The sequence below is a fragment of the Protopterus annectens genome, chromosome 5.part0 (assembly GCF_019279795.1).
Source record: "Protopterus annectens isolate FY-2018-M chromosome 5.part0, PAN1.0, whole genome shotgun sequence".
Taxonomy (NCBI): Eukaryota; Metazoa; Chordata; order Ceratodontiformes; family Protopteridae; genus Protopterus; species Protopterus annectens.
In genome coordinates this window covers 1,897,642,798-1,897,662,386 of record NC_056735.1, presented here as the reverse complement: position 1 = coordinate 1,897,662,386, position 19,589 = coordinate 1,897,642,798, and the positions used below count along the sequence as shown (strand labels likewise).

The window sequence follows — 19,589 nt, the reverse complement described above, 5'->3', positions numbered from 1 at the left end:
ATCTAGGCCAGGGACGACAACAAACCCAACTCAATTTGGGCCTTGAAAAAGATCCTCATCATCCTGCCCATATCCGAAGGTAACAGACTTCTGAAGGATCTGGAGGATGCAAATGAATGGCCCAACCTAGCTGGGGATCCTGCCTCGGATCTGACAGATCTATGTTCCCATGAAGGGGACTGGCTCCAATGTTTCGGATCCTATTTTCTGGAGGATCTGGAGGGGGAGCTGTCTATAACTATTGGATCCATCGGTCTGGCAGGATCCAACAACCTGAATGACATGCCGGATGGATCCAACAAATTGAGATTGGATTCGGAGAGCTCTTGTGCCGAGACAGATCAGAGTGTCCCCAAGGTGCCGAGACCTCGGATCTGAGGGAATGACCCGAGGCTCTCGGAGAGGAAGAGCCCAGATCTGAAGCGAAAGATGCTGGATTCAGATCCAGGGATCTGCGATCCAAGAGCCTCAGCTTTTTTTTGAGATGGAAGGTGACACTTTGCAAGGAAGGGGGGGGGGCTGTTTTTGGAATCCTGAGAGGGCTTGGTGGGAGTTTCCTCTGGAAGGGGGCCATCCTGAGCCAAGCCCTTGCGAAGCAATTTGTTGTGGCACTCAGTAAGAGCCCTGGGGGTTGAATGCGGCACAAATGTCACATTCAACCTCCAGGTGGGCCACTCCTAAAACAGTAAACACACTTCTTGTGCGAGTCGGAATAAGGAATCTTCCGACCACATAAGAAGCAATGCTGGTTTCTCAGCCATATCGACACTCACTCACTCACACAAGCAAAAGAAAGGAAAAGTTTTTTTTTTTTTTTAATGAGAAAGAGCGGGAAGGGGACTACCGCAACTGGAGTAAAGGGCGAGCCAACACTATGCTATGGGAGGGGAGGTAAACTAGTGTAGAAACCCTAAAATACCAAAATGAGATAGAAAAAGGATAGAAAAAACAAGAAAAATGATTACTTATCTAATAGAGAACTTGCTCGAGCTCAGATACGTCCAACATGTTCAATATCAAATGAGATCTGAGGGTTAGGTCAGCAGGGAATGTTGGGAAGGGGAGGAGATTGAGTCTGGATCTGTCCATTTAGTTGCCGGCTCGGATCCGAGGTCAGATCCAAGACCCATCCATGATGAATAATGACACGGATAGCATCAGATCAATATTTAAATCCCACACGGAGGTATTTAAAAGGAGGTCTAAGAAAAAAGGTTCCTCTTATGAAGGCCTTACAAAGTTTGGAAGAGGCTAACGATGAATTATTTATTCCTATATGAAAATTGGAAATGGTAGCCAATTGAACTTTAACAGTCGAGGAGCTAGCACCTTCATTAAACATTGCAGCTAAAATTCAAGAACTTTAGATACTGGTGCTGAAAGGAAGTCTATATCTTTTTGCTGTGCCCAAAAAACAAATCTTTTCCATTTACTTTTGTATATTTTTCTAATGGAAGCTTTATGGGAAGATAAAAAAAGGTGGCAGACAGGGGAAGAGAGCCTGGGCTGTCTAGCAATCAACAGAAGTGGAGAAACCACGCGGTGAACTTTAAGCCTAGAATGTCTGGGTATATCAAGTCTGTTGGGTGAGACAGGAGATCTGGAGTTGGATTCAGAATCCATGAAGGGAGAAGTAGATAAGGACAAAGTAAGGGAAACCAAATCTGATGAGGCCAATTAGGGACAATGAGGACAGCTGTGCTCTTCAAATGAGATATTTTCTGAAGAAATTTAAGGATTAGAGGTAGTGGGGATAGACACAGAGGAGACCGGGGGGGGTGCATTCGTGGAGTAGAGCATCTCTCTGTGACTCCCCCAGTGAGGGGATTAGTGCAAAGAACCTGCTGCACTTGTTGAGGGGAGACGCAAAGAGGTTGCGGCAAGGTTGACCACATCGACAGAAAATCCATTCCGCGATTTTCCTGTTGAGTGACCACTTGCGAAGCATCAGAATGGACCTGCTTAACGAAGCATCAGAATGGACCTGCTTAACTTGTCTGCTATCATGCTGAACTTTCACAGAATGTGCTTTGCTATCAGAAACTGACTGGATGAGATCGCCCATTGCCACATTCTTTAAACTTCTCGACACAGGGGATAAGATTTGGTTTCCCCTTGTTTGTGGATATACCAGATGACTGACATATTGTCTGTCTGAACAGCAACAGTTCCAGAGGGAAGACGGTCTTGGAAAGCCTGAAATACTAGGAAGACCGCTCTCATCTCCAGGACACTGATATATGTGTTGGCCTCTTCGGGGCCCATGTACCTTGGACTGTCTTTCCCAAGAAATACCCCTCACCCTACCTATGAAGCGCCCATAGTAACTATGGTCTCAGGTTGAGGGAGAATACAGGGATGACCTTGCATAATCTGATCAGAGTATATGCACCACAGGAGATAATTCTTGCATGCCTGAGTTATCTTGATTTAGGTTGAGAGAGGTTGGTGAAGAATGAATCACTGAGTTGCTAGGGTCCAGTTAAGAATTCTCATGTGATACCTTGCTAGTTGGACCAAAACTATCGCAGCAGACATTGACCCCAATGTTTGAAGGATTAGTCGTGCTGGAAGAAAAGAATTTTGGATGATCTTTTGGACCTAGAATGGAATGATTTGAATCCTTACTAGAGGAAGTGAGGCCGTCATGGATACTGTATTGAATAATGCTCCGATGAACTGTAATATTTCAGCTGATTCGACTTGAGACTTCTTGTGATTGATAACAATTCCCAGAACAAAGCATAACTGGAGTACATAATCTCATGCTTTGATAAGATGATGCCTGGTAGGAGCAATTATGAGCTAGTTGCCCAAGTATGGAAATACTCGAAATCCCTGTAGTCTCAAGTGAGCTGTTACTACTGCCATGTACTTGGTGAACACCCTAGGGGCTGTGGTGAGATGAAAGGACAGAGCTCTAAATTGGTAATGACTGGCTTTCAGCCGGAAGTTTAGATATCTTCTGCATTGTCTGTTCATTTAATGTGACAGTAAGCATTCTAAAGATCTCACGGGCACAACCCATCGTTCTTGTGCAGAAAGGGCAGAATGGATTGAAAAGTGACCATCCAGAACTTGGTCTACTGAATTAACTAGTTTAGAATGCTGAGATCCAAAATTGGTCTCAAGTCCCGTTTTCTTTGGCACTAACAGAATCTTGAGTAAGTTCCAAGCTCTCTCTGGTTTGGGGGACCTCTTTTTTCTAGCAGCTTGTCTATTTCTAGTACTGCTGATGCTTCCCTCAGACTGGGTGGGACATCAGGGATTTTGTTTACTGTCAAAGGGGGAGGTAGGGAAAAGGGTACTATATAACGTCTGGTAATAATTTTCTTCAACCATGAATCTTTTGTAATTTCTACCCAGGCTCTCTGGTGCAGTGATAAACAACCCCAACCACCTCCAGAGGTGAACAGTCGGGCCTCCTTTCAGGATTGCTGGTAGGACTTGTCAGAGAATGCATCTCCAGTTCCTTGGTTCTACAGTCTACCCTCTGCTGTGTTGACAGCATCTTCCATTACACTTCTCCCCTCTGTCCTTGGGGGAACTATCTCCAAGTGGAGCTTGAAAGGGACCCTGGGACTTTCTGAACCACATTTTCTGACCCCTTATTGATTCTTAAAAAAGGTCCTTTGAGGGGTCGAAAAACATACACACCCACCCACATCAGACAAGCTTTTACCTTCCTGCTCACACCTGGATAGTGTGTCCTTTAACTTACCCTTGAGGTACCTTCACCTGCATGGGAGATAAGCCTCATGGATGAGTTTGAAATAGATTGTGGGGTAGTCACATATGAGACAACAGAACTCTCTGCCTCGGAAGTAATGTTCCCATAGAGGGATTTAGTAAATTCTTTGATCAAATCCCTCTGGAGTCTAGTGAAGTGTTTCAAATAGTTCAGCGATCAAAGTGCAAAGGTTTGGGGGATGGACAGAGGAACTTTCTCATGCTAGTTCTTTTTTCCTGGACGCCACTACAACCATGGCATCAACTGGTACTCCAAAGTTCCAGAATTCCATGTCCTTTGGTGGTGCCAGGATTTGGTCTGGTCTCTTGGGGACTGGCTCAACAGAGTTAACTTCCTTCCATGACTGTTGAGAGATCAAATCAATGAGCTTATCAGTACAAGGAGTCAACCAGGAGGTAGACAGGTCAGCTCCAAAAGCTTCCAGGAATACAGACTCCTCTTGGGAAGGGTTGATGTTAGACCAGCCACCTGTTTGCTTGAGGACATCTAGAATGTCTCTGAAGGAGATGTCTTCAGGTGGCAATCTTAGGGGCCCTTTCCCCCTCATCATAGTCAATATCCTTTGTGACAGACTCTTGAGGGGAATCAAAGTGCTACCTCTTGCACTTTTTCTTCCTAGGAACTTCTTCGGTGGGATGTTCTGGAGAAGTATCAGAAGAGATTAATATACCCTGTTGGATATCCTGGAGACTTATCTGGGCTGGCTGTCCCTGTTGTGCAGAATGTTGAGCTCAAGACACAAAAACAACTGGGGTTGGGAAGTAGGAGCTGAAAGGGGGAGGCATCTGATTTCTAGGAGCAGAGAAAGCTCTTGGCACAACCTCAAAAGCAGAATGCTTTGGACAGAAAGAAACATGCTTCTGTACCCTTGGCTCCCTTCTATCTGAAGGCAAACTACCTAAGGAAGGAGTCAAAGCTGAGCTGTCCAGAGGAGCAGAGACAGCTCTGACAACTTCGGAGTTTACTCCAACAACCTCGATTTGGCGCTGATGCTATATCTCCAAGAGTCATCCAGCCCAGAAGTGCTTGGAGCCGGTCCACTCAGAGATGCCACTAGATTCAAAGATACTGTGGTCTTCAGATCTGATGCAAATGGCTCCATGGATCCATGGATCAGAATGCTCTGAAACCGAGGGATATATCAGAGAAAGAGTCATAATAGGTGGGGTAGTACCCATGAAGATCTTCGGACCCGAAGGGGAAGGAGCCAGGAGAACCCAATCTGATTTTTCATTGAGAGACTTTCCTCATCATCCTGTCCATGTTGGCTTCGGTCAGACTTCTGGAGAAATGGGGGAAGATGCTATAGATGACACATTACAGTGGCGATGCCTAGGAGACCTATCCAGGAAAGGAAAAGGAAGACGTGAGGACACCGCATCCAAGACCAGAGGAGACATGATACATGGGTACTTGTCAGATTTTGTCTTCGGACCTGATGATTTTGACAGCTTAAAGGTGATTCTGAACCCAGAGTCAAGGATGTAGTAGGTTCCAGGGAAAACTTCTTAGCCTCTTTTTTGTCACTTTTGTAAGGGGTTTGAGCCCCAAAGATTTAGAAGGAAGCAACCCTCTTAAAATTAACTTGTTCCTTTTAAAGCTCTTGGAATGAAGGCTTTGCAAATTTCACATTCAAAAGCTAAATGCGCAAAGCCTGATGGTTTCTCAGCCATAATGTAGTAGATACAGAAAAATGGTTAGAAAATAATCATATATATATATATATATATATATATATATATATATATATCCATATTTTTTTTTAAATAGAGGAAAAAGTGAAAGTAGAGATGAATTATCAGCAATAGTAATTAAAGAATGTACTTTAAGTATTGTAATTAAGAAAGTTTAGCAACTATGGTAAAAGTAGAATTACACAACTACAGTATGAAAGAGTAGGGAGAATACAAGTGTTTTTGAAAATAAAGGCTTTCGAGGTAATCAGCAATAAAAAAGATTCACTCACGAACTAACACCCTAGAGTTTGCAATGACCACGTCCGTACGCAAAGGCATCAAATGAGACCTGAGGCAGGTTAGGGGAGTGGTGCATTATGGGTAACGGAGGAGCTTGAGAGTTTCAGTGTTCCATGAGGTGGAAGAAGCGACAGAGTAGGATCAAAACCCATTTGTTGAGCAACAAATTAAAATTACATCAGATTTATTTTTTTCCCTTCAGTAGAAAGAGAAGATAGGCTCCTCTTCCCTTTTTGATATCTGAACTTTCATAGATACTAGTGAAGATCTACATCACTCCACTCCAAATATTAATTAAACAACAAAGTAAAGTAGAGATGGTCCTGAAAATGAAAGTTGTGTATTTATCATAATGCTGTATGCTTCACCGTGGCCTGTCTGATGAGACAAATAGGTACTGAGCCACTTATCAGATCCAATCCGGCCATGATAGTGCTCCAAGTCTCCAGCTCTTTTAAGATTTTTCCCTTCCATAATTCCCTTGGTCAGTAATTCTTATATTGAGTTTGCATATCTAATGGTAAACAATTATGAATTATGTAAGTATATAGGAAATATGGGAGAAGAGCTTCAAGACAGATGGGGCACTTAACAGATTAATGGTCCATTAATATATTTAGTCCGCTAAATAACTGTCTGAACAATCAACGGTCCTGAGACAATATATGACCACCCCCCCACCCCCTCGCAAAAGAAGTCTGCAACACACAGAAATTAACTTAAGCATCTGCATCTACTACAAACATCAGTGTACTCCCAAAAAAAGAAACTCTCATCAGAGAGAAAGTACAGTTGTGTACACTTATCATAAATGTAGATGTTTGAGTGTATTCACTGTTGCAGTCATCACATTTCGGTTACCTGGCTGCAGGTAGCCCTCAGCCGGCCTGAATACCAGAGTCTTCGGATTTCTGTGTCGGATGCTCTCTCTTCTTCCATGATGTCAGGTCGTTCGTCAGGGGTATAAAACATGCAGCCGACACCATTACATCAGTTTTTCTTGCCCCAGATGTCAGGTGCCCCCACAATGGGAAGCAATTATATGTTAAGGTACACCGCCTTCAAAAAGCAAATACACCAGAAAAACTAAATATACCAAACAAGAAGGAAAGGTAGAGCCAAGAGAAGTCAGGGGGCTGGAAGGAGGGTAACCAGGACTGCAACAGTGAATACACTCGAACATCTACATTTTTGGCAAGTGTACACAACTGTACTATGTTCGTCGTGTTTCACTGTTGCAGTCATCACATTTGGGTTGATTCCCAAAGCTAAGGAAGGGAGGAGGAAGTTAAAGAGCATTAGGGCCGGCTATTAAGCAAAACCAGCTCTGGATTTAGAAAAAATAGGCATGTGGTAATGCTTGGTGAAGGTATGTACAGAGCTCCAGGTAGCAGCTTCTAGGATGTCCCTGGTAGGGACTCCTCTGAGAAAGGCTGCAGAGGTAGATGCAGCCCTGGTGGAATGTGATCTTATCCCCTGTGGGGTAGGTTTTCCATGGTGCTTGTAGCAGAAATGAATGCAATGGGCTATCCCATTTGGAAATGGTTTGCTTTGAAATGGCCTTCCCCTCTGCCCCTGCAGCAAAGCCAACTAGCAGCTGTTCGGATTTTCTGAAAGGCTTAGTCCTGTCCAAATAAAATCTAAGTTGTCTGTGCACGTCCAGAGTGTGTAGTATTCGTTCCTCTTTGGTTTGTGGATTAGGGAAAAAAGTAGGCAAATGAATGGACTGATTTAGGGCCACACTAGACACCACCTTGGTCATAAAGGAAGGATTGGTTCTGAGGGAAACCCTATCCGCATGGAAACTAATGAAGGGTTCCACTGCCATGAGGGCCTGTAATTCAGATACTCTTCTTGCTAAAGTGATGGCTAGAAGGAAGGCTGTTTTCCAAGAAAGGAATTTCAACTCTGCTGTTGCAGCTGGCTCAAAGGGAGGGAGAGTGAGCTTTTCCAATACAAAGTTAAAGTCCCAGGCTGGAGTGGGAGCTCTCCTGGGGGGGGTCTTAAATTTTTGGCCCCTCTAAGAAACTGTTTTAGCAGGGGGTGAGAGAAGAGGAGTAGCTCAGTATTATAATGTGCTGAAATGGCAGAGGCATAAATTTTAATCGACGAGAAGGATAGGCCCTTGTGGAACATTTCTGTTAAGTACTGAAGAATATGAGGTAAGCTGGACACCGTTGTGCCCATCCTCTGAGTCTGGCTCCAGGAACAGTATATTTTCCACTTTTCAGCATAGGATTTTCTAGTACTAGGCCTCCTTGGCTCCAGAATGACATGTAGCACCTGCTTACTGAGGGATGCTAGAGGAGAGTTCAAGGAATTACCCAGGCCGCAAGGTTCGGGGTTTAAAGCTGAGGGTGCAGAATCTGGCCCACCTGCTGGGACAGCAGGAAAGGGGGTCTGAGGCAGGTGCCATGGTTGCAGCAGTGTCATACTGCGCAAGAGGGGTACCAGTGCTGGCGTGGCCAGTCTGGTGCAATCAGTATTGTCCTTGGCTTGTCCGGTTTCATCTTTAGTAGAACCTATGAGAGGAGAGGCAGAGGGGGAAAGGCATAAACTGAGAGGCTTTCCCAGGTAAAGGACAGGGCATTTACTTTCCAAGCTGGACTGTGGGGAGTCCTTGTGCAGAATTTGTCCAATTGGTAGCTCTGAGGGAGGCAAACAGGTCTACCTCTGGAGTCCCTCATTTGTTCCTCAAGTGAATTTAGCTTGCCTGGCAGGAACTGAGCCTGTAGGTGCACTTGGTAGCTCAAGGCTGTGTTCCACAGAGCCATAGCTAGTCTGCAGAGAGGGTACGAGTGGGTTCACCCCTGCTTGTTTATGTACCACATAACTGTGGTGTTGTCCGTCTTTACCAATAGTTGTCCTGAAAGAATACGGTCTTTGAAGGCTGTCAGGGAATTCTGTACAGCTAACATTTCTTTTTGACCGATAAGCAGGTGCATCTGTCTCAGGTTCCATTTGCCCTGAATGCAATGCCTTGTCAAGTGAGCCCCCCTATGCACAGTCTGATGCGTCTATTAGGGTTTGGGCGGCAAAAGGTAGAGTGAAAGGGAGCCCCTTGTTGTGTTAGCAGGCCTCTGCCCATCAAAGGAACTCTGTCTTTATACAAGGAATGATAGGAATCATTGATTCCAGGTCCTGAGAATGTTGACACCATAGGCTGTTTAGATACCATTGGAGTTTCCTCATATGCAGTCTTGCATATGGAATTAGTAGAATGCAAGAGGCCATGAACCCCTGGGCTTGCAGAATTTTCCTTGCAGATAGCTGGGCTTTTGTGGCCAATAGTTTGAAGTAGGTTGTCAAATAAACTTGTTTCTCTGGAGTGAGGAATGCCATCTGGTAAGTTGTGTTCAAGCTTGCTCCCAGGAATACAATCAGTTGGCAGGGTACTAGGTGAGATTTCTTTTCGTTTATGGTGTACCCCAGTGAGGTTAGAAGTTTCTTTACGAATGCCAGGTGTTGTAATAGCAAGTACTGCCTTTCTGCCTGAATCAGACAATCGTCCAAGTATGGGTATATCTGAATATTTCTCTGCCTGCAAAATGCAATGGCTGGAGCTAGACACTTTGTGGATACCCTGGGCGCAGTAGATAAGCCAAAGCGAAGTGCAGAGAACTGACAGTGCATGGAGCCTGCCCTGAAGTGTAGGTATTTCCTGCAAGATTCCCTTATTGGAATGTGCAGGTAAGCTTCCTTTAAGTCTAAGGTTGCCAGCCACACATCTTTGTCTAGCATAGGAAGAAGCTGTTGAAGTGTTAGCATTTTGAATTTTGGAATTACCAGAAAGGTGTTTAGAATAGAGAGGCCCAGGATAGGACGCCAGGAGCAGTCTTTTCTGGGTACCAGGAAAAGTCTTAAATAAAAACCTTGCCCCCTTTGTACTGCTGGGACAGGTTGAATGGCCCAGATACTGAGAAGAGAGAGAACCTGCTGTTGGGCCTCCGCCCATTGATTTGGGGGTAGGTCTGGCCAACCATTTGGGGTTGGTAGTGTCTGGAAGTGGAATCTGTATCCTTGGGAAACTATGTTCAAAACCCATTTATCCTGGGTAATGAATTCCCAGTTTTTTGCATGCAGGGCAAGCTTTCCTATGGGAGCAGGTAGTTGAGCAGGGCATGGAAGGGTTAAGGTCAAGTCATTGGGCCATTTTTCCATAAGGGGGTGGCTTACTACTCCCTGCTTTGGAAGTGGGAGCCCCCCCACTGTTTAGGTCTGTGCACAGCCTGAGACTGCAACCTAGGTGGTCTGCTGTTCCTGGGTTTGGACTGAGAAGGCCTGGAAGAGACTGGAAAGGACCAATTCTTTGAAGGCCAATGCCTACTAAATTTGGGAGGCTGTACTTGTAGGAAATCTTTAATAGTTTGCATAGATTTAGCTTTTTCCTCTATCCTTTTGAGGACGACTTCTGCTTTGTTGCCAAAAAGGCGGTCTTGGTTTAGGGGAGCATCCAGTAATCTAGCTTTAACATGATCTGGCAAGTTTTGTTCCTTAAGCCAAGAATGCCTTCTAAGTACAGACCCAGTGACAGCAGCCCTGCAAGATGCTTCTAAAGTGTCAAAACCACATTGCAAAGTATGTTTACCAACTTGTTCTGCAGAATGCATTAAATCCTGGAATTCTTTGTGTTCAGCACAGTCAGGAATCAACATCAGTTTCTGTTTAAGTCATGCCATAATATGCTGCTGATACTTTAACATATGAAACAGGCAATTTAAAGCCCTAATGGCCAAAGTAGCAGAAGTGTATACTTTCTTACCCCATCTGTCTAGGGCTCTAGAATCTCTATCAGAAGGGGTAAGATTTTTGGCAGCAGTAGCCTTAATGCCTTTTGGTCCTTGGGAAATGGTCTCTGGATCCGCAGAAGGATTCTTGAAGAGGAACTTGAGAGTCAGGTACTCTGTAATACCGGTCAGGTTTTCTGGTAGCTGGAAGTAAAGTGTCTGGGATAAGGCTGGATTCCAGGAAAGCATCATCTACAATGTCCAGAACAGGAGGGATAGCTAGAGGCCTGTGTTGGGGCAGGAGTAAGAATTCCCTAAGCCTCTTTTTGGACTCAGAGTAATCCTGGCTTTCCCAGCGTAAATGCTCCCCAAGAGTATGCAAGGTTTCACCAAAAGAAAAATTTTCTGGAGGGGAAGCAGAGGGAATGGAATCCTCTGCATCAGAATCCTCATAAGTAGATAAGTGGAAATCCTGGTAATCAGATGGAGCAAAAATATCAGATTCCTGATCAGAAGAATCAGTAAGAAATTCAGTTCTAGGTCTCAAAGGGGGAAGGCTGGCTTCCCCTTATTAGGGTAATAAAGTCTTCAGCCATTCTAAGCATTTTTTGAGGCATATGGGTCTGAGCTCGCGGTTTGGTCATTGGTTTTCTAGGCGTAGTGTGAGTTTTAGGCCTGAGGGATTTGGAACTTCTGGATGGAAACAATGATGTTGGTTTAAAATGCAAGTTTGTAGGCGTAAATACACCCTCAGAAGCCAGTGCCTGCACAGCAGCTCCAGACCCATCCAAGGTAGAGACATCCTGCAGGTTCCATAGTCGATGAAGCAAGTCGCGGCATACGGGACTCCGAATGGGTCTCAGTAGAGGCCTGCGAAACTGAAGTAGCGGGCATCAGGGGCTGCAAAAGCGCCTCACTGAGTACCAGCAGATTGGTAGTCGGATGGCTTAACGAAGCCATTTTGGAGTACTGAGACTGAGTACGAAAGTAATTGGCTGTAAAAATAGCCAGATGACGAATAGTTCGGGGATTGAACGGGGCACAAAACCGACAGCGAGGGACGTCGTGGTCTGGGCCTAAACAGGGGATGCAGTACAAATGAAAATGTCTATGAGGTATTTGCTTTCTACAGATAAGAGAATTGTTAACTTTTACTGACATCGGTCGGAGCAAGAAAAAGGATCCCCAACAGGGTACTTATCTTTTTTTGAAGACTTCGGATCTGAGACTCAAAAACGAAAATTTCAGGAGTCGGCCGACCGGCACTTGCGAACTGCTTCTGCTTCGGGCACCGCACAGCAAGAAAGACTGATGTAATGGCGTCTGCTGCATGTTTTATACCCCTGCCTACCTGACGTCATAGAAGAAGAGACAGCATCTGACGCAGAAATCCAAAGACTCTGGTATTCAGGCCGGCTGAGGGCTACCTGCAGGCAGATCACCCAAATGTGATAACTGCAACAGTGAAACACAAAGAACATCTAATAGAGTCATTCATCAAACAGGTAGGGCTGACATAACTGAAGTTTTAGCAGAGAGAGACAGAGGAGGCTGGAATACACAACAACAGACTCTGTCAAGCCTCGTTAAACCTTTACATGCCACATATCATGCTGAAGCTTACTTCTAAATTCTGTACCCAATCAAAATATATGTATACATTTTCTTGTTATTCCTTAATTTTCAGATACTATGATGCTGCAATAGAATCGAGAAGTACAGACACTTAAAATCATACCAAGTTTTCTATATCAGGTTTTCCGTCCTCACAGTATTCTTTATGGGAATATTAAAGGGAGAAAATCTTCTAATTCCAACAATTAACAATATCAGGTTTTAATATGTATCTAATAAAACCTACCTTCCACAGTCCACGTGTGCCTTCTTGTTGATAAATATCAATAAAATTATAAATCATTCCTCCTTGAAGAACACGACCTTGAGCCTGCATCCTTATCTGAAACAACATTAAAATGATATTTTTATTTACATAAGTGTATTAAAGAGTGCACAGCCTAAGCATCCAACTGACCCCAATGTGGTCAGCACATTTCCAGATCGAAATGTCAATATCTGGAAGACATCTCCTACTAACACATGCCTCAATTTGATACTTTATTCTCATTAACAAAGTAAACCACTCGCCACAGCCAGTTTAACCTGGAATAAGCAAGACGCTTATAAGGAGCACAAAAAGGAAAGAAAACCAGTGCAAATATGCTAGATCTTATCAATATAATGCAGGAAACAAAATTACAGTGAGCTGTCATAAACAGAAGTTATTTCAGGTGCACTGTATACCCCAAAAGACTACCCAAATCAATTAATTTTATAAAAAAAACATGGTGCTCCTTATAGTTTCTAGTGTCACTCTAGACTGAGGTTTGTATCAGTCTGCAGTATACTGCCTCAGCCTCTTCAGTCAACACACACACACACACTTCTATAAGGGTCTATTGTCAGAAGACTGACAGACTACAACATCAAACTGTAAAAGTTTGAAATGCAAAACAACGACCCAACGACCCAAAAAACATTGCTTTTTTGTGGGTTGAGCCCCTGCACACCATATATATTAACTCTAAGAGCCCACCACACTGGGGAAAAGGGCAAACTCATGACTCCTGGAATTACTGGCAGCCAGCAAAAAAGCTGGTTCGATACTTTGCATTTTGACCTTGTATACACGCACAGAACTAGATGGCTACAATATTTTATCTTCCGCAACTGTCAAGCTCATCTTCCATATTTAGCTGAAAAAAAAACACAAATGAAAATAATGTAACTTTTCTCACAAAATTAAATTTCATTGAAGTATATTTTATGGACAGTGTGACAGATGGCCTGGCACTCTCAATAAATGTCATAGATAACTAGCACTGATGAGGACCTCACTCCCACCACAGACCACCAGTTACTTGCTTATGATAATATAGATTACAAACAAATTATATCTCTCTGGTAGTAAGCTCAAGTGAACTAGCTAATGGAGGTGGATATCACAGCTTTGCCAATCTATGCTAAATAATAATTTTATTCTCAAATAACAATAGCACAAATAATTAAATGAGCTGTGATGTCCCCACTCTGGACCAGTAATCAAGGTGCCTGAATCCTCACCAATGACACTGGAAAGGGACGTTCACTTGGATTACAAATGGATACACTTAGTATTTCCAGATGCAGATCTCTCTGCATCAAGCACAGTTTCCCTTAATAGCACACAGGGAACATAGTCAGCCCAGAATCCGTATTTCTCTCTCTGTCTCCCTCCAGGTCCTCGGTAAGATTCCCCACTGGCACAGCTTCAGAGTTAAGTCCTCAGGTGAGTGCCCAAGCCAAGTCCTCCACCGCTCCCTCTGTGAAACCAGTGCTTTGTGTCCCTGCTCCAAGTAGCTGACACACATACACTTTGACATTTGATTTGCACACACACACACACACACACACACACACACACACACACACACACACACACACACACACACACACACACCTAGGAAAGGCTGGCACAGGGTCCCCTTCTGCCCAGACAATAAGGTAGTTATCACTGCCACCAGGCACTACAAACCCAGCTACCTATAGCTCTTGCAAGGGTACTCAGTTATACGGAGTGAAATTAATATTAATACAAATGGTAATGTTGATCAAACAGCAAGGCTTTCAGGACTGGCCAGAGTTACCAACGGCAGATATAATTGCTCTCAAAGGTTAAATATTTCTCTAAAAGGACCAGCCACAATGTAAAGTTTACATATATTTAAGAACAAATAATAAAATAAATTAAAATACTAAATATCTACTTAGTGTAAACACCAGAATTTCAGTCACAGGAAATACTAAAAATAACACAGATGGAATGTTTCACACACATACAGAAAAACAGAATTTAGCTAATCTCACTATCTATTGTCACATCTCTCCCCCCTTTGAAGACTCAAGCAAGTCTTTCAAGCCCCTTCATAATTGTTGCTTCACAGGAATGAGTCTATCTCGGAATACATTACCCCATACCCTGTTCTGAATCTCATTTACCTTCACATTGCTGACCCCACTCAGTGCAACACTGTCATATCATATACCTGCAACCCCAGGCTCCACCATAGTAACTTGGCATTTTACCGCCTGGCTCACTGTAGTCAGACATCCCCCTCAGACTCCTCCTGTCTCCTATTGCAAATACTTAGCACCAGGGCCTCCTATCATGGTAAGGTTTCATGTTAACATGGCACAATTTGTACCCCTGCCTAGCTGTTTTACCATATAGTTAACATCACTGACCTTCCTTACAACTTTGTAGGGTCCTTTCCAAGCTGCCTGCAGCTTACTGTGTCTGACAGGAATGAGAACCATAACCTGATACCCCACAGCATACTCTCTCAAGCATTCCTGTCATATACTTTTTTTGCTGTTGGGCTCCTGCCAGGTTCTCCTGGGCCAGGCCCATGAGCTCCCTAAACCTTGTCCTGAGGTTTAGGATATATGCCACAACAGACTCCTTGTGGAATTCACATTCACCCTCCCACTCATCACAAATGAAATCTAAAGGTCCCCTCACCCTGCGCCCATACAGCAACTCAAAGGGTGAAAAACCTGTGGATTCCTGCAGCACCTCTCTGTAAACAACCAGCATATGGGGCACATATTTGTCCCAATCTCTCTTAAAACTGGTCTGCACATGCCGGCAGCATGGTCTTTAGTGTAGAGTTTAACCTCTCCACAAGACCATTAGTCTGGGGGTGGTAGGGGGTGGTCTTTAGGTGCTTCACCCCACAGTGTTTCCACAGACAAGCCAGCAGGTCCGACATGAAATTGGCAATTCTGTCAGTCAATATTTCTCTTGGGAGACCTACCCTGCTGAAAATCTCTAGCAAAGCATTTGCCACCTTCTCTGACTTGGAGGGAGGACACAGCCACCACCTCAGTGTATCTGGAAGCATAATCAACTACCGCTAGCATATATTTCTTCCCTGTGGAACTTCGGGTACTCAGAGGCCCCACAATATCCATAGCTACCCTCTGAAATGGCTCCTCAATTAGAAGCAAAGGCATCAAAGGAGCTTTGACCTGGTCTCCTGCCTTGCCCACTTTTTGGCACTGCTCACAGGTCCTGCAGTACCCTTTTACATCCCTTGCAATCTCAGGCCAATAAAAGTTCTATATAATATGTCTCTTGGTATGCTTTATGTCCATATGACCTGCAAAAGGAATGTCATGGGCTATGGCTAGAAGTGCCAGACGGTAGGCACTACCAACTGCTGTATTACCTCACCCACTAGCCCTCCCTCAGGGGTCCACTCTCTGTACAGTAACCCCCTGTTCCAGTAAACGGACCCCCCTTTTCCTTGAAAATCATGTGCCTCCCTAGCTACCTCCCTCAAGCTCCTCAGTGTAGGGTCTGAGAGCTGAGCCTGTCTCAGCTCTACTTTTGTGACTCTTTCAACTCCCCTTCCACAGGAACTCTGGTATCCTTTGACAGCAGTACCTCACTGTCAGCCTGGGTACTACCATTCACCTCTGCCTTTGCAGTCGCACTGTCCAAGGGAACATCAGCACCTACCAGCAGCTGTATCTCACGTTGAGACTCACTGCTACAGGGTAGCTCCCTCCCTGAAATAGCCACCTCACCAGCCCTGGATTCATGTGTGCTGCGTGTCTGGCTCTCCCCCAGGCTACAGACCCACATGCCTGCCTCCAAGCCCGACTACATGTTACCGCATGTACACAAAGTACTACATTATCAAAATCATTCCCTGTCAAAACATTTGAGGGGATATCCTCAAACACACCTACTTACCGCTTCCTTTTCCACCCTCCCAGTCAAGGTGAACCCTGGCCAAAGGCATTTGGAATGGGGTTCCTCCTAAAGGTCTGACTGGAGTGGACTGCCCAAGCAAGTACTGCTCCTCTTTAACAATTGCAGGCCTCACAATAGTTATGTCAAACGCTGTGTCTCTTTTAGCAGTGGCCTGTTTTCCATCCACTAAGACAGGATATAACCTCTTGCGATAGTTTGATACCCCATTGTCTCCAGAAAACTTACCATTGGCACTTTGTTATTCTCATTTGCTGGCTCCCCCACCTTTTGTTCCCCACCTTGCCTCCATGGACCTCTATATGCTACATGACCCCACTGGTTACATTTAAAACATTTAACCCTTGACTCTTGGCCATGTACCTGAACTAGTGGCTTCCCCTGTTACTGGTGGACTCTGTTGGGGTGGCTTAAGCTGCCCACCATGGGTTCCCTTATATCCATATGCAGTGCTGGGTATCCCTTTCCTGTGCAGTGATGCCCTGCTTGCTAAGTAGAGATCACTTTTTCCCCCAGCTTATCTGCAGAGTTACATTCTTGGTTTGCCAATCAGATTCTCATGTCCTCAAACAAAGTGCTAAGGGCTTGTTCCCTCACCAAAAGGTCTGTCAGCCCTTCAAAAGTGGTGACCAGACACCCACTCACCCAGCTATGAAAATAAGTGCTTAACTCAGCAATATAATCATACACTTTCATCTGCCTTGCATCTATGCGCATTAAACTTTTTGTAAAGCATTCAAGTAAACAACATCTGACTTTATCATAATTTAAACAATCAATATCAGACAATTTAGAAACAGCAGTTACAGCTTTACCATGGAGTAAGGGGGTCAGAAACCTTACCCAGAGCCCTTGGTCTGCATTATACTGCTTACATACTCTTTCAAATATATGAATAAAACTATCAAAATTATCACCCTCTGTAAATTGTGGGAGAAATGTACTGACCTTTGTTGCTTCTGGGGTTCGGTTATTCCCTTCCCCTTTATCTCCATGACCCCGATAAAGAGTCAGGATCTTTCTCTCATGTTAATGCTGCTTCCAATTTCCTTCAGCCTCCAAACGCCACAGTCTCTCTACTGATTCTAATTCCATCTGTATCTCCTTTAATTCCACCTGTTTCTCTTTTTCTTCAGCCTAAAAAACACAGGAGTCTCTTTGCTGATTCTAATTTGAAACATCTGGCCGCCAGTTCAAGTCTTTTTAATTACAGACAGATTTTTAAGTCCTCTGAGGAAAAGGTGAACTGTCCTGTTTCTGAGGGCTGCAAATCCCCATCACCAAACTGGTTGTTCCTTCTGGTTGCTGGTCTGAGCTGTGACTAAAGCTGAAATCATTTTCTTTTTAGTCAGGTTGGATTATACCAGTCCTTTGGCTTCACACACCTTGACTAACTGGTTCTTTGTCAGCTTGCCATAATCCTCTGCGGACATCGTTGCCTGCTTTCCTTGACTAAACTAAACTAACAAAAAATAAATAAGTAAAACTGTTGTGATATGAAACTCTGAATGTCTACCTTGCAGCTGCTGTGAGAATGCACACGTTTAGTGACAACTGCTTACAGGCTACAAGAGTTCAGTTTCCACACCACTGCTCCCAGTAAGTGACATCCCCACTCTGGGCTAGTAATCAAGGTGCCTGAATCCTCACCAATGACACTGGAGAGGGACGTTCACTAGGAATACAAATGGATGCACTCAGTATTTCCAGATGCAGACCTCCCTGCATCAAGCACAATTTCCCTTAAGAGCACACACTGAACACAGTCATCCTGGGGTCTGGATTTCTCTGTGTCCCTCCAGGTCTCCAGTAAGACTCCCCACTGGCACAGCTTTGGAATTACATTCTCAGCCGAGTGCCCAAGCCAAGTCATCCACCACTCTTTCTGTGAAACCAGTGCTTTGTGTCCCTGCTCCAATTAGCTCTCACACACACACACACACACACACACACACACACACACACACACACACACACACACACACACACACACACACACACACACACACACACACACACACACACACCAGGGAAAGGCTGACACAGGTTTACTAGATATGCCCCCTTCTGCCCAAACTATATGGTAGTTATCACTGCCACCAGGCACTACAAAGCCAGTTACCTAAGGCTCTTGCAAGAGTACCCAATTATGAGTGAAATTAATATTAATACAAATGGTAATGTTGACCAAACAGCAATGCTTTCAGGAGTGGCCAGAATTACCACCAACAGATATAAGTAGTCTCAAAGATTAAAATATTTCTCTACAAGGACCAGCCACAATGTAAAGTTTAAATATACTTAATAAATAATTGTAATACGAATGTTATACAAAAGGCTTTTTACCTTGAGTGAATGACAGACTGACTTCTGCCTCAGTATATAGAACCGAGTTAAAGGATTAATTTAGTTATTCTTTATTTTTCTTTGAAACAGAACTATTTTGATACTTGTTTATCATGTAGTCTATGACTAAAAGACACTTGCTTATTACATTCTTTTACATTGCTAGCAGTTTGATAAGACACCTGTTTAGTAGTCTACACGACTAAAAAAACACCTGTTAGTTGCATTTATTCACGTTTCTAGAAGTCTGATAAGGTACTTGTTTGTTACATTCGTTTATATTTTTCTCAAGTGAAACTGCAGAGTCATGGGGGTTGGCAGGCTTGTCCGGAACATTTTTGGATGGGTGTCCAACATCTCTGGTCTGTTCTGCAAAGTCTTTGTTGATCTGTAAAAGTTAAGTTACCAGGAAAACTGGTAAACAGCTAGGGTATAAAAAATGTGACTCTCTTTTGATTGGTAGAAGCCGCACCTGTGGAGTGGACGCACTGCCCAGGGCTTTCCCCATAGAGTCTCCTACCTGACTGCAACAGGGATTCCAGGATGAAGTGTGGGCTAGGATTATGTTTCTTACTTTATCGGTGATGTATTAACTTTTTTTTACTCTTTGATATTAATACTAACTCTTGCCTGACATAGAAGTTTGATATGAATATTAATGCTTGTCTGATACAGAGGAGTAAGAGTGCATTGTCTAATAAAGCTTTGTTCATTGTAGTGAAAAGTCTTTATCTTGATCATTTCTGTCCTGCTAAAAATTGTGTTTAGGCAATACATTTTCTTGGCGTAGTCGTCAGGAGTCGAAATGTTTTATATGAAAATGCATTCATTGTTTTGATCAGTGTGTACAAAAGTATAAAACTCCAATTGAACTGTGGAGACCAATATCCTTCCTCTTGTTTAAACTGTGTTAAATCATGCTAAAGTTTATATGCTCGCAGTGGAATGTTTTGAACAGAGATAAATTATCTCGG

At 43.8% G+C, this 19,589-nt stretch overlaps 1 protein-coding gene across 1 annotated transcript in view; it reads right to left on the bottom strand.

Moving 5' to 3' along the window:
- SLC25A30 (solute carrier family 25 member 30) overlaps positions 1-19,589 on the bottom strand; it is a 685,956-nt gene that overhangs the window by 238,345 nt on the left and 428,022 nt on the right. Inside the window, exon 6 of the mRNA XM_044071715.1 lies at positions 12,316-12,411. Coding sequence (XP_043927650.1) covers positions 12,316-12,411 — 96 coding nt within the window. The remainder of the gene's footprint in view (positions 1-12,315; positions 12,412-19,589) is intronic.